The 16,814-nt window shown below is 33.5% G+C and overlaps 3 protein-coding genes across 3 annotated transcripts; all 3 read left to right on the top strand.

The window, feature by feature from the left end:
* Positions 1-9,543: 9,543 nt before the first annotated feature.
* On the top strand, positions 9,544-11,171 carry LOTGIDRAFT_162242 (hypothetical protein; the record flags this gene model as incomplete). The annotated part of the gene is made up of 2 exons (XM_009058202.1): positions 9,544-9,601; positions 9,652-11,171. The coding sequence occupies 2 exons, from the start codon at positions 9,544-9,546 to the stop codon at positions 11,169-11,171; spliced, it is 1,578 nt and encodes a 525-aa protein (XP_009056450.1).
* LOTGIDRAFT_120297 (hypothetical protein) lies at positions 11,116-12,549 on the top strand (the record flags this gene model as incomplete). Its single annotated transcript, XM_009058201.1, has 1 exon — positions 11,116-12,549. The coding sequence occupies one exon, from the start codon at positions 11,116-11,118 to the stop codon at positions 12,547-12,549; it is 1,434 nt and encodes a 477-aa protein (XP_009056449.1).
* Positions 12,550-13,304: 755 nt separating this feature from the next.
* On the top strand, positions 13,305-16,806 carry LOTGIDRAFT_162240 (hypothetical protein; the record flags this gene model as incomplete). The annotated part of the gene is made up of 5 exons (XM_009058200.1): positions 13,305-14,233; positions 14,595-14,842; positions 15,027-15,170; positions 15,641-16,387; positions 16,655-16,806. 5 exons carry the CDS (start codon positions 13,305-13,307, stop codon positions 16,804-16,806), a joined length of 2,220 nt encoding a protein of 739 aa, XP_009056448.1.
* Positions 16,807-16,814: the final 8 nt, after the last annotated feature.

Here is a 16,814-nt window from a genome sequence, read left to right as displayed (position 1 = left end):
CTGGGGAAAACGATGCGAGATCTGTAAGGTCAAAATAACTCTGCACGGTGGAATGACTTACCCATATTTGACACTGACATTTTACAAATAAATGAAAATAGCTGCTTTTGGCTTAAAAACATGTAAGTTCATGACGCGTACTTGAACATGAGTGTCCAAATTGGATCCAAAACTTTATCTTAGATTAACTATTATTGCCTTACTCATTCCACCAGCCTTTGCATCCACCAGGCATATCCAATAATGTTATAACAACAAAGGCTTTATATTCTACATGTATATACATGTATTTTTAATGCAATGTAAATATTAACATACAGTTTGTGATATGGTGCGTCCGTCGAACACTGTCACCCACCATGCATCAAGTTTCGTCAGATTCTATTGTTTGTGTATTATGTCTAATAAATTAATCAGTAATGTTGGATGCATTGTCCTCATCTGTACATCGTAATAATAAATACAAGTATATAAATATTTTCTAATTTTTATATGGATTAAATAATATTTTTGTCGATCGATGCGTCTCCTACATTTGGAGGAAACTTGTCGTCGCCATGTTTTGTATTAACCCTAATAAACTTGTTATCTTCAGAAATTAATAATGATAATGTAATGTCTGATTGAAAATATGATGAACAACACATCAATAACATGAAGTTTTGTGTTCCTATGGGACACTCTATGGCGAATATAGGTTTTAGCAAGAGCTTTCGGCTTATTTTCGAGAAGTCAAGAAGTTAGGTTAGTTAGCAACTCATAGTTACGAATTTTAAAGTTTTCATTATTTTTGTTTCAAATGCCTTTACTTGGACCATTACCAGATATTGGTCCATTATTATTTTCTTAGGGAACAAATTCCTTAGAAGATCAAATTGTGTGGACGAGCTTGAAGATTCACAGCTAAGTGACAGCAAGGTGAAATTTCGTCAGAGCACAGAATTCAACAACCACATCATAAGTGGAAGAATTTGTCTTGCACATTAAAAAAACTGAAAAAAAAAATACATTATTAGAACTGTACTCACCGTCTTTTTCTCTTCTTGATGTTTCTTGTGGTTTAAATTAAAGAGTAAACAACCATAACATGGTGAATGAAAATCAGAATTAACACAAGTTAGGCATAACACAAACACAATTAGTCCTGTCTTCCACATATTGCATTGAAGTCTCTTAGTTTATTATCATTGATAAGTAAACTTGTTACAAATCTTTCTTCTCTTTCCGAGTTTAACACTTCATATTTCTCTATATCTTTTAATTATGCCACAACGAACTTTATCTTTTTAATTTAACTCATATTTTCATGTATGAAGATTTTCTATCAGTACTTGCTTAGAATAATTACATAAAATAACACATTGCTACTTTTTTCACATAATAATATAATATTCCAATTTTTAATCAAAATATAACCAAGAGCTAGGAAAAGTTTGCAGATAAAGGTTGAACTTTATCCAAAATCTTCGTTAATATTAAAAAAAATTAAAGTACGACCAATATTGTGTGTATTTACTCCGCCGGCTGTATTAATTTCCAGAAATTGTCAAAAATAAGCGACACGTTTGACGATAGTAGTATCTGTGTATTAGCCTATTGATTAAGAAAATTCCATTACTTTCTAACTGAATACTGTCATTGAAGATTACCTCTCAAGTCTTCATCCCCTTTTCTTCATTGACCACATTGATCTTCAGTATTTACCCTAGAATTATAAAAGACAGATAATATTATTCTTTACCATTGATTTATATACACTTGTATTTCAAATATTTTCATTATAAAAATATTTCTTCTAGACTTTTGTTTTTAACACTTTAAAATTCAATACACGATTAGACTTTGAATAACATTTATCCAGTCTGTTGTCCTGAACATTAAGAATCCGGTGTTGACATTGTTTTTATGCATTGCATTCTATTGTAATTCATCGAGACATTGTATGGAATTCAGGACACATACCTCAAGACCAAACATCTCGACCTTTACAGTAAAACATATGTCTTAGAATGCATTGGTCGCAGCGGGTAATGAAAACTTAACGAAAAACAACGAAATAATTTTGACAAACTGTACTAGATTACCTTTTGAATCCCATCGAAAGAAAAAAATGTAAATGGAAATTAAACTTAATGTGTCATGTGAAAAGAATCAAGTAGTATAACCCTGCAATTGAATAATATTTTTCATTCAAAATGTGTATTATTATGTTATTAAGTTACAGTGGCATTGAAGGAAATGATTTAGATGTAAGCTGGAGGCAAATGATTTCCTTTAAAAGATTTATCACTTTTCAGTTTCTGCTTTAATCTTCCCTTTCAAATCTCAACCACCTCGACTGGGAATCAAAAGATTCTCTCACTTCTTATTGATAATAAAATCAAAACTCTTCAAAGCCTTTCAACAGTTTTTCTTGAGATAAAATAAATCTAAATGAAACAGAAATTCATTAAGCAGTGTATTTTCTAACCGAAGCAAGAAATTCTATAAGGTGACATCGATTCGAGTTTAATTTGCTATTTAAATGATAAGCATCCATCAAACTCGGGTGGATTTTAATAGACATATAATCAATCAGACTAGCGAGGGTTAAATAAGACATGATCATCAACATCTTGTTTTTAACCAACCAGAAAACTAGTCTCTTGGGTCCCTTCAACACACATCTCACTATCAGAAACTTCTCTTCTCGGTGCTTCAATATAAAAACACACTTATGCAAATTCGAGAAAATTGTATCTTGTTTTTTAAATGTATTTGAAAATAATGATTCGTGTACCTTTTACAACTGACTAACGAATCTTATGAGTTCGGCACCTTTCTTATTTTGACAAAGATTTGGCAAATTAAATAAACTCGATTGAAGTTTTGATGGTGTCGTTAATAGAGCTCACCCTTCGGATATCATTCTTCGACTTAGTCGTTTATCAACTCGGTATCTCTTTCAGAAAGTCACCTAAAATGGTCTAGTTTTGGACCGAAAGATTTTCCTTTACACTTGCAGCAAGTGAGAATGGAGGATCTAAACGAACAGTCTGGTATATCTTAGGGAAACGCCTAGTAATAAAAAGCCGACCATCGGGTAAATTCTGTATTTACCAAGTCATTTTGTCCTAGTGTAAGAGGTTAAGGCCAATGGATCTGTATAATATTTCAAATGACGAGTAAATATGTCGATATAAATCATTGTTCACTTCATCATTGCATTCTGTTTAATTTCCTTCACATGGCCCTACTGAATTATCTTAAATAAATATCATTAATAATTTCCAAGGATACATGGATACCGCGTTAAAGCTCTACTTGATTGATTTGTTTTCAGCTTGTCGACTTTATCATTTTTTCAAGAAATACGTAGTTAGTGAACATGACAAGTATTGCTTTTTCAGACATTGGACATCCTTTAGCACTTAAATTGTCAGACCAGCAACATTTTGATTTGAAGTCCTCAAAGATTCAAAAGATGTTCACCTACTTTACCATATTTCTAACAAAGCAAAAAGCGGTCTCATTCGACAAGATAATAACATAATGATAATTTAGTGAAACACTGAAATTTAAACAACATTTGTGCGCCTATAGTCAACTCGAAATGCTACTATTAGCATCTAATGTTAATTCAATATGACCTCTTGTTCACAAGATACTGTTGAGTATATTAACACAACTTAATCAGATAGTGTAATGGCGAGATCAGTTAAATTTCTTGGTTCAGTTATTGGAAGTTGATTCGTTGAAAGAAAAAATGACTTTTAATTACCGAAAGATATCTAACTTTTATCCAGAATTATGAAATATTTTAACTCGGGTTTTATCTCAGATATCATTCGTGACCATTATAACCGGTAATATATACTAGTACAGTAATAAAATAGTAACAACGCATAGGTGTTTCAAATGAATTAATGAGCTCTTGTCACATTCACTTTATATATTATTTTCTATTAAATCCTACATCTACCATTGTAACTTGTAGATATTCCAGATGTGTACAAATCATAATCCATTAAAATTAATAATCCAAAGTACACTTTAAGAGATCTGATCTGTGGTGTCATTAATATGTCTGAATTATTCTCTAACATAATATTATATTTAGCATTACTAACCAACCTTGGGGAAATACAAATTCACATATTCCCAGGCGCTGGTGACACGATCTTTATAAATCTGTTTTAAACAGTTTCTAGTAAAATCAAAGACTTCTCGAGACTTGGTAATCCATTCCAGTTTAATTGAATACCTCAATACTGGCTATCAATCATAGTTGACAGATCTTTAATATACAACCATATTTCAATCTCAACTAGCAACAACTTGACTAACTCCATTCTCTTCTTCTCTCATCACTAATCATTGTTTTCAAGCGTTGCTTTTCTGGAAATCATTGGCTATCTTGTCAATTGGTAGAAATAATTGGATGAAATTAAAGATTATAAAGAGACTGAATTGTTCTGTCTTTTAATATAGCAGATAAAATGTGGCAGCTAAATTGTTTTGTGTAATGTATTAGACGATATAATGAAGAAATGAGCAAATAAAGTGGGAGAATGTGTGAAGTCAGTATGACCATAAAATGTTATTAAACGCAGAGACCTGTTCGTGTCGTTCATTAACTGAGTGCCATTCCTGTTTCTCTGTTTTAACTAGTGTCCCTGTTCTTTTCCCTATGACTGTTTTACCTGGGTTTATGTTTTTGCCTTATATTGACTGTTTTACCTGGATCAATGTACTTGTCTTATATGAACGGTTTTACCTGGGCTCCAGTTTATATCTTATACTAGTTGTTTTACCTGTGTCCTGTTTTTGCCTTATATTGACCGTTTTTACCTGGATCAATGTTCTTGCCGTATATGAGCGGTTTTACCTGTCTAATACTGTCTGTTTACCTAGGTCCTATTTTCCCTAGGTCCCTGTTCTGGTCTTTTATGAATCATTTTACCTGGTCTGGATCTCTGTCTAATTTTTACCTGGGTCAATATTCTTGACTTTTATTGACTGTTTTACCTTAGTTGCTGTTCTTGTGTTTTCCTGGGTCTTGTCTTATATTGACCGTTTGACCGAGTTCCTATTTTCGTCTGATATTGACTGCTTTACCTCATGTTTTTGTCTTTTATAGACCGTTTCCTGAGTCATGCTCTTTGCTTTTATTGACTTTTTGTTCTTGTTTGGCATTTTCACTTTAGTCATGTTATTCCTTTTTTCGTATCATTCTATTTGTGAAACTCTTTTTGTCGCCGTAACACCGTGATAATTGTCATGTTTCATTCCCGTGATGTCATAATCGTGGCTTCTAAAACGAAATGCCTAGAACTGTCTTATTCACTCAAGAACAGTGGATCCCATTTCCTAACAAGGCTCGACTGTCAAATCCGACTTGAATCTTTCCATCTGATTCCCAGTCGAGTTATAAAAAGTTCCTGTTAAAAACATTTTGCTATTGTTTAGAGACAATAGACGACAAACTTATTGTTAATTCTAGCGTGCGTGTGGAACAATTTATTCCAAGGTGTTATCATATCCAGTAAACCTTATGTTTTCTTATCTCGTGTATAAAAAAAGAAAAACAGATTTCCAAACCACGTTACAAGACGGATAACATTGTATTTAAATCGATTTAGCATATGTTATGGAGTAGATATTTTAAACCAATATCCAGAGCTAGTAGTCATGATAAAATGCTTTTTTTACATTTTAAAGGAATGTAGTGCTCTGTTTTTTGTGTATCCGCAAAACCTGAATTTCACTATGACAATTTTAACTTAAAATCTGATCAAAATGGCTATGAATAAAGATTAGCATGCGAATCCTTGGTTTATCGTCCCTTCCAATAGACTTTATCCATGACCGCTTGGACCATTGACAACAATTAAGTCTGATTTTAAATTCCAAAAGATAAAATTTTTGAATTGAATTCGAACTCGATTACTGCACATTATAATAACTCCCCATGGATCTATTTAAATGTGTCACCACTGGCTTAAGTTTTATATGTTTCTAGGACGGTATACCTTTAAAACACGATTTGCATATAGATTATCGTCTTATAATGGTAATTTTTTTTACATTCAAATACAAGAAATGGGTCTTAAGAATTCTTCGTGCTTGTCTCAATAAAACATGTTTATTGAATTATATTGTATTGATATCTGTATTACAGGATTTATTTCTAACAACTGTTTTTTAATGTCGGCTGACACATGCTAATGCTGAGTTACAGCAGGAATCTACTCTGATTAAATTGGAATGCTAACGGCTTTTTACAATCAAGCACTTGCCACAGTAAATTATTTATACTATTCTAACCTACAAAAATCCGTAAAATTCAATGTAAGGGGCATTATTTGCCAGTTCGGGATTCGAGGCTAACGAGCAAGCACATCTTTGAATCCCAAATAACGAAATGAAATGGAGTATTACGTCGTACTTTTTTGAACATAACTGGGATAATGAACAACGACCTGGGAAAGACGTTTGCTTCATAATATGCAAATTCGTGTCAGATCACATCTTAGCATCTCCGAATCCCCAATAACGAACAACAAGCATGTGCCAATTCGTGATTCGTCCCTGTGAAATATCGTGCCTAACAAGCTTGAAGATCGTGACTCGGTAGTCGTGAACAACATACGATATCCAGTGTAAGAACTCCACTAATTCATTTGCCATCTCTTCCCATGTAAAAAAAAAACATGTAATTCAACTTTCTACAACTTTTTCCAGAAATCTCGTTGAAAGCTTTCCATATGTCGAATGAAAGCCTTTATCGATCCATAACAAAAAATTGACCATGAAAATTTTGAGCTAGTCAAATTGAAAGTAGACTACTACCGCTTATACTCATCCGTTAGAGTTTGGCAATTCACAAAACGACTATTTTTAGAATTAGCCTTCTGCCAAATCTTAAAGATAATGCAATTTCAGACATCAAATCCCAAATCTAGGCCAAAAATTACTCAAAAATAGGCATGCAAAAACCCCAAAAGGATGAGAGAAAGAAGATTTCTAAAAATAACACAATCATTTCCATAAAATACTTTAGTGGAGTGAGTCCGTCAATATGATACTATCTATCCTTTTCCCCGTGGAATAAAGGGAGACAACATCGACAATCGACAGTCAAGGTGACAAACAACAATCTTTACCGAATAAAAAATGTAAATGTAATTCCCCTGAAACTAACTAGAGTCAGTTTGCCTCTACATACAACATAATTTACCATCAAATCTGCTCTATTTAGGGAAAAGCATAAAAACTCACTCAAAGTTCAAACTACTTCACAGTACAGGACAATCTTGAAACTGACCAGTAAATTGAAAAATATGTATAAACAATCATTTTCCCCATTGGCCAATTATTTTTTGTTGACAACCCACCCATGAAAAATGAACAGAAACAGTCGATACTAAAATCTATTTCGTTGATAAATAGTGACCATACTACGGAGCCCCTCAGGCGCAATTTTAAACATATTTATTTATCATTTCGTTTAAACGAAATAATTAATTCGTTTAAACGAAATAATTAATTCTTTTAATCGAAATAATTATTTCGTTTAAACGAAATATTATTTCGTTTAAACGAAATAAATGATGTTATTTCGTTTAAACGAATTAATTATTTCGTTTAAACGAAATAATTAATAAATATTTTTACAATTGCGCCTTAGGGGCTCCGTACCATACCATAATTTAGCAACAATTAGCTATGCAATTTCTCTGTTCTTGAAGGCATATCCTTGGAACACTGATAATGTAGAAGGCAAGCTAAAAGTTTGTTGGGCCGGAAAAAATGTGAATTTTGTGTCCCTAATGTGAAAATAATTATATTCTGTCACTGATATTGTCATTGACAAGTGTTTCATGGTGTTTTCCCCACTGAATACACTGATTTATACAGTTTTATTTAGTAAAAATTCAGAAAGATTAAACAAAACCTCTTCGGATATGAATTCGATCTTTACATGATCATCCCATGAACACTTTCTCTTCGTTCTAGGAACACTGCACGACACGATAAATCGCACACGTTCATATTTTGTTGTGATTTCATTGAACTCGTGTGGTACACGATTGTTGTGATATAGACCTTATAATGAATGCTTATATGTAAGATATCTTTTTTTCATTCTCTGCTTTACTTTGTGTTTTGCGCTGTTTTACATTGTGTTAGCACTCACCATTATGATAGCGATACCATTCTATAGTACTATTATTGTCACAGATATATCATCTTTGCTCCATAGAACAAGCATTAACAATACTCACTTTTCACGTGCATTTGATACCGCATTCAACATTTTTCATTGTAATAAAAGAAGTCAACAAAGAAAATATACCTATGCCAGGCGTCTTTTGAGATTTTATTGCATAACTGAAATTCACTTTCCACAAATATCAAAATTTGTAATTTATAAAAGTTTCTTTTTTCCAATGTTCAAAAGAGACTTACTTCCCTTCATTCTGTTCTACTGTCTTTCTGACTTTGTTTATTTAACATGCTTTTAATTTCGTCGTCTTCTTCAAAAATAAAAGAAATGCATAAAATAATTGCAAAGCGGGCAAATTACATTATATATTTACCATTCATGATTTTATATAACTAGGAATTTTCATCATTCTCACACAACACGTGTGCAAACATACAAGTAATAAAATATTCATACTCAGGTAATATTTATACAATTACCACTGTTCCTATAAAACACCTCTAAACTACAGCAAGAATTCATACAACTCATAAAATACATTATTATGTGAAACATTCATGCAGTTCGTAGCATATCTAATAACCATAGCAAATATTCATTCAGCTCATGAAATACAAAATAATCAAAATCAAACATTCATGCATTTCATGGAATATAAATATGTAGTCCGAAACATCTGCCTATATTTCAGCCTCTGATTAACATTATGACTGTTGTCGGCTGGAGTAGAGTCAGACAAAATAGGCCCTGTTAAATGTGGATTTTCTACACCTCCGAAAATGCGTTTTTTCTAACATAATATTAAATTACCTTTACGATGACTGTAAATTAGTGATAGGCATCACCGTAACTTTCGTTTTGTTACTATCACGTGACTCTGTGACGTTTGAACAGTTTTAAATGGCCGATGCCAGTTCAGTTTCGTAAATTAAACTTTTACCGGAGACGTGACATAATTGGTGTAGGGAGAAAATGATGGTTTGACTGAACTACAAAATATTCATCTTTCCAAATATGTTGCATATCCGAGGTATCTAAATAGGTTTAAGAACTGCAGGGAGTCCCTATTTAACAGAGCCCTATTTAACAGCCTGTTTTTTTCTGTCTCTACACCAGTCGACATCTGTACAAATAGCTATCAGAGGCTGGAATACAGACAGATGTTTCGATCTAAACGATATAGTGAGACACTACTGCAAAGCATGAAGTATCTGTTAAGACATTCATACGACTAATATAATAGTTCGTCCTTCTTGTATCACTTTTTAAGATATCTGTTATTTCAGATGCAGAAAACACAGAACTTGGAAGATTGTAAAAAATACAGAATTAAAATGGCATTTGAAGCACTGGGATTACCTAGTTTAGTTGAGGAAAAAGATGGGTTTATAGGTCCAAAGGACAATAATCGCGATCTAAATAACAATGAAACTTTGATTTAGGAAACTTCAGTATTGATTCCAGGCATGCTATTGATAATGCTACAGACTATTTAAAAAGTGAAGAACAGCCCATAGGCTGTGATGTGGCTATGGGCGCTCTTGACTTGTCCGATAGACAGTTGAACTATGACTCTGATTTCGGTGACGTTTTGGGCATACCGTGTCTTGATTCTGTGATATCCATTGAATCTTTTGACATTACTAAAGACGCATATCTGAAGGCAGAACCTTTTGAATCCACTGATCTTTTCTTGGAAAACATCGAAGATTTGTTTCATGACAAGAGTATTGATATTGGCGACAATTCTTTAATGGAAGTGGATTTCTCTTTGAGTGCCCAAGATATTCGTCCTATCAATACCATGTCACAAGTCTCCAATTGTCTTAAAGCCAACTCAATATCTGATTCAAGGGAACGTCTAAACCAAGATGACTTGAGTCGCAGAGGTAGTAAATTTCAAGATGCTGTGAAAGAATATCAATGTCATCTTTGCCAACGCTCATATGTTGCTTTCCAAGAGTTCGAATTGCACTGTCAGAGTCATTATGAAAACAATAATAACACAAGATCAGACAGACAAAAAGAAAAAACTTGTAATATTTTTGAAATATTTGATGAAATCAAAATTGGTTCTGAAAGAAAACAACATTCAGCATCTAAAAACTTATTTTTAAAACACAATAACAGTCAATCTGTGGAATACATAGAAAACGAACTATCAGAAGACAGTAACAACATATCTTTTAAAAAACAAAACAACCCATCTTTAGAAGACAACTTATTATTAGAATACAGAGACAACATCTATTTAGAAAACGATCAAATTTCAGAAGAAAACAACCAATCTATACAATGTAACAGTCAGTCTCCAGACAACAATAGCTCATCTACAGGAAACAACATCCCCAGTCCATCTTCTGTAATTTACCATAAAGCCAATCAAACATATTGTCATTCTGTGGTAGAAGAGAACACTTCGCCAATTCATATCAATCACAAGAAAACAACCGCGAAAATACCGGTTCAGTATACAAATAAAAGACTTAAAACCACACAACACAATGACGTTAATAATGTGGTTCAAAATTGTGTTGTCGATATTGCTGTCATTGTGACCACACAGAGACGTGATGATAATGTTGACCAAATTAAGCAGACAAAGCAAAGAAGGGATAATGTTGAATCACCAAGATCAACTACCAAAGAGACTAACGTTCGTGGAAAGAAAAGATATCAATCATCACATGACAATCATATTACTCCAAAGCTGTCTGATATACAGATCCACTTCTGTCAGAAATGTGGCAAATCTTACAATAGACTGGACAGTTTACAAACTCATCTTAAGGATCACGATATGAGGGTCCAGAAAGCGCAACACAAGCATCTTAAAACATTTACAAATGAACTAAGTTTGAATCAACATAATGCGATTCATTCAGTATCAAAGCCTTACAAATGTGATGTATGTTGCATTTTTTTTTCGAAGAAAGAAAAATTTAGAGCGGCATTGTGCTAACCATGACCATGAAAGACCAAATCCGGCTGGATGTGGTGTATGTGGTAAACTTTACAAAATAAAAACTTTAAGACATCACATCCAATCACATTATCATAAGAAACGTTTTAACTGTGAGGTTTGTGATAGATCATTCAATGAAAAACATGTTTTAGAATTCCACACCAGGATGCATACAGGATCTAAACCGTATGAATGTCACATATGTCATAAACGATTTTCTTCTAAACCTATACTTCACATGCGACTGCATAGTGGAGAGAAACCCTATGAATGCGATATACGTGGTAAACGCTTCAATATCGTTAAAAATATGCGTCGACATTTAATAATACATACAGGACTAAAACCATATCAATGTGAAGTGTGTGAAAAATCGTTCAACGACCCAGGAGCATTAAAAACTCATAAAAGAATTCATACAGGAGAGACACCATACGCCTGTGACGTGTGTGATAAAATGTTTAGAACAAGTTGTGATCTGACAAGACACAGGCATATTCATTCCGGATATAAACCATTCAAATGTCATGTTTGTGGTAAATGTTTCCAGCAGAGATATAATTTACGAAGTCATTTAGAAATTCATACTGGTTATATCAAAGACTTTAAATGTGACGTATGTTGTAAATCATTTAGAACGAAGGGTACTCTGAAAATTCATATGAAAACACATACTGGAGAAAAACCATTTAAATGTCCTAAGTGTCCAAAGCGATTTAGTACTACTTCCTCTTTAAGTCTTCATGATATAGTTCATACTCAAGAGAAACCATTCAGTTGTAATGAATGTGGTAGAGCGTTTAGTTTACGGAGTAACATGACACGTCATATAAGAACACATACAGGAGAAACACCTTATAAATGTTTGATTTGCAACAAGCAATTTACAAATCCAAATGGTGTTCTTTATCATGAACAAATGCATAAAGGAGAAAAACCCTATAAGTGTCATGTTTGTGATAAGTCATTCCAATCCAATAGTCAAGTACGACAACATTTGCACAGAAACCATTATGACGAGAAGCGTTTTAAATGCAGCGTTTGTGAAAAATCTTTCAAATCAAATACCGAACTTAAAGCACATTCAAAAACTCATAGTCATGTAAAAGATTATAAATGTGAAGTCTGTTATAAATCGTTTAAACACAGGAGCAGTATACTCCTGCATATGAAGTCGCATGTTGGTGATAAACAGTACAAATGTGATGTTTGTTATAGGCAATTTACATCTTCTAGAGAAAGAAATGTTCACATGGGATGCCATACCGGAGATAAGTCTGAATGCAATATATGTGAGAAACAATTTTCTTCAAAATCTGGCTTATCGCGTCATATGAAACATGTTCATGACAAATGCGACTCAAAAAATTGTTGAATCCGATTTGACTCGATCTGATTTGAATTGTCACAGTATTGAAGTATTCCCGATTTATTTATTATCAATTTATTTATTATTAATTATCAATTTATTTATTTATATGGGTAACCTTAAAATTTGTCATGGACAGGACACAAATTCACAAAATTAATTATTATTAGTGTACGATTATATTTAAAATAATTTATTTATTACCGATCAAATTAAACGTTTTCTGAAGCTTTAGGATAAGTTCTGTCCGACATGATATTGTATCGAGTGTTTCGAAATGTTTCATCTTATCAATTATATCATAGTTCAGAGTGCGATCACAAGCTGCTTCAAGATACTGTCAATGTTAGTTGGTGATTTATACTTGATAATGATTTTGTATAGATTACAACAAGCATCATTTACGCCATATATCATAATCTGTTACAATGAATAATAACGTGGCTGAATAGGGCCTATGGTAAATCATCAATAAGTAAGTCTGATGATGTTCAACTCAAATCGGAACGACAATATTGATCTACAAATTCATCTAAATAATAAATAGTACAAAGTATTCGTCTTAAAACATATATTCATATCACGTTTGTAAAGAAGTGGTGCATTGAGATGTGCTTGATGAAGATTCTTCTCATGACAACAATTAATTCTACACTGTGTTTGAATTCGTTATCTTTCACTCTGAATGAAATATAAAAATAAAAATATAAAATTAATTTATGTGGGCATGCTAATCTTACTGTATTAGTTTATCACTTGTGATGGCGAAACCTAACTTCATATTCGAGTTTCCAAGAAAGGATCACTCCAAGAGCAAAGTAAGTAAAAATGGAGACGCTTCTGATTCGCTCAAAAAGGATGTTAAATCTGAAATTCGGATTAGTTATAACGATTCGGGAAAGGCGGTCGAGCATACCAAGGATGTTGAAGAGAAATGTATCCAGAATACCACTGAAGAAGACGAACTCTCAAATAACTCTAGTATCAAAGATGACGCAGAAGGTGAGTCAGCACAAAACAATTTACAAAATGACTCAGTTGATGAGCAAATGGTTATAGAGCAGGCATTCAGTCAAATCACCCACGACTACCGAAGTGATGAGGTCATTGAGGAAGAAGTTCCAAGAAATGACAAGGGGCAATCACAATTAACACATACAAGACCTCAGGAACCAAACAATTCTACCGATTCGGATAGCATCCACGGTAATGAAGAATCGTTCCAAAAAGAAATATCAATTTACGACTCAAACCCACCCATTGAAAAGTTTGTCGAAGATGAAGATACATCAATATTACAACAATCTCATTCACCAGACAATTCACAAGGAGCAAAGAATGAAGAAATGCCCGAATCCGATCAGCTGCAGACCAAAGACGATTCTTGTCAAACAGATCAAGCGATGGACTTCGCAGAAACCGGCCATATAAATCATGAGAGAAAGGAACTAAATACATATACCGGAACAGAGCCGTCGACTTTTCTGGAGTCGTTAACTGATGTCCATCACAAAGTCATTACATTAGAAATAGAAGCGCCACATCACTCAGCTGTAGATGGAGTTGACAATCTGGCTTTCCAAGATGATACATCCACAGTGAGTGGAGATGTCAAAAGAAGAAAAAGTGTAGGATTTCTAGAAAGTGGAGATGAAAGTGATACTCTCGGGTATGACGAGGAAAAGAAAATGTAAGTTAGTTAGCAGTAATCATAGAAACTATTCTGAAAGTCTTTTGATGATTGGTTAATGCTTTGGTAGTGTTTGAAATCGATTCCTCTATTCCTGGGCTTGGTTCATGCAATTTTGCACTTGATCAAGTGACTGGAAGACTAAAATCAGCCTTTTGATTGGGTGATGCTGTGATGTAGATTGGTGTGGTGACCTAAGCAGTTTTTCTTCATTGGGGCAACTTGACAATTGTTAAAAGTCGAAAGATGACGACTCGGTCCCCTTTTCTTAAAATTCAATATTTGATGATGTTTCTATGGTATCATCGACCTTCTTCATTAACAATGATAGCCTCTTACTATATTTCATTCAATATTTCAGATCAAAAAGACGAAAGAGTATACGATATAGTATTTATGATATCTTACAACGTCCAAACGAATCGAGTTCAAGAAAGAAAATAGGGCGATTCTTGGTAACGGTAGCTGCAGCTATCAATATGTATTTCAATATGGGAATTTGTTTTTCCCTTGGAACATTTCTTCCGTCATGGCTTGAAGAATTTCAAGAAACGAGATCAAAAACAGCTCTCATACAGTCGTTTACTATTGGAATGATATTCGGTTCTGGTAAGTATAATCTATTCAGTACAAAATCATATCAAGACGCACCAAAAGAATTCGAAGTGCTTAAATGCTGTGGAATTCATACTTCTTTTATTTGAATGATATATCAGCTTACTTTGCACACACTATTGACACTGCATGGCAATTATGTTGATGACTGATTTTCATTTATTCATATATATTTCAGGAATTATTGTAGGTGTACTAGTGGATAGGTATGGTGTTAGATTAGCAACATTTTGCGGTTCTGTCATGGCATCAATCGGTCTGCTTGGTGCTGTTTTCTGCCCGAATACTGTATCATTAATGGTCAGCTTAGGATTCCTTACAGGTTGGTTTGAAATGTAATGATTGTTCCGAAATAGTGAACCAAAGGGTATACCTAATCAAACGTGTTTGTTCTTACAATAAATCAATCGAACCTTTATGCAGGGGAAATTTTAAGTATATTAGGTCAATCTTTGCCAAAACAATATTTGTAATATTGAGGTAAGTGGCGTCATAGACACTTAAGATTCTGACCATGCACTGTTCCGTATGAATCACATTATAATCAACCGGTCTATTCCTAAATTCCGAGGTTTCTTATTATTATGACCACAGCCATATTTTTATCATTACAAAATAATTTTCTGGAATGTCAGGAGCAAAATGCTTTCATTTATTACAATCAAAGAAATTCTTGGTAAATGGCATGCTCTATAAAAATGAGAAACATCCATTTGAAAATGTCCTTTGAATAATAATAATTTATACCATAATCATTGGAATCTAGTAAAAATGTTATGATATATATTTCAGGACTTGGTTCCAGTTTTGTACAATTAGGAAGTGGAGTAACAATATCATTAACATATAAAAACTCTGCTAGTGTTGGATTAGGTCTTATAACAGCAGGTGGTGGATTAGGTGGATCTACAATGCCGTATATTATGAAAAGCCTGATTGAGTATTATGGATGGAGGGGTGCATTCTTTATACTCTCGGGATTAGCTTTACAAACTGTGGTATCAAGTTTGCTGATGACAAGTTTTATGGAACAGGCAGTTGGTGGCAGACGAGCTGCAAAAAGAGAACCAATTGCTTGGAAAACAAAAATTAAGACAATCTGTCGTCCGAAGTTCGTTCTGAATATTCTAGCAACAATGACTGGGTTTGGTGCCATGAATGGTTTTGTGTTTATCATATTTGACTATGCCGATAAAAACGATGGAAATGGTGTATTTTATTTGTTTTTGGCTACAGTATTAAGCACTGCTTCCAGATTAGCGTTCGGCGTTATCAATATGTTTTCTTTCGTTAACAGTTCAGCATTAATGGCTATAGCTGTGATAGGTGGAGGAGCATCAATTTTACTGCTTAGTATATCTGAAAGTTACGCCTTCACTTTATTCTTGATCTGTATATTTGGTATCTGTTACGGGGGACTGATTGGTATATATGGTGTAGTGGTTTTAGATTTGGTTGGGCGAGAGACTTTTGCCCTTGCAATTGGTTTAGGATCAACTTTTAATGGTACAGCTAGTACTCTTGGTGGATACTTTTTTGGTAAGTTTATAAGGTTATATTGATCTTTCGGACAATGAAATGACACATGGATTCCATTTTGAAAATTTGGTTCTTACCACAAGATAATTTCTCAACGATTCCTTCGGTCGACTATACCGGAGAGTGCACAGGGATATAAACAAAAATAAATTTCATTACTAAAGCGAAGATAAAAACATTTGAGTAAGAATCACAAAATTCAGGGGATACTTTTTAGGTAGCTATTTCAACGCAAGACACGTGAATCAGTTTACCATTTATTTCCAGGTCTACTTTATGATATAACCAAGACGTATTCTAGAGCTCTAGTTATTATGGGAAGTATACCAGTTGTCGCAGGTCTGGTTCCAATTACAATAGTACTTAATGATGTCATCTATAGACTTGTTTCCGGTATTATGCGAAAATCGTCCCCATGATATTACGG

Source organism: Lottia gigantea (assembly GCF_000327385.1).
Source record: "Lottia gigantea unplaced genomic scaffold LOTGIsca_33, whole genome shotgun sequence".
Lineage (NCBI taxonomy): Eukaryota > Metazoa > Mollusca > Gastropoda > Lottiidae > Lottia > Lottia gigantea.
This window is presented reverse-complemented; position numbering and strand designations above follow the sequence as displayed.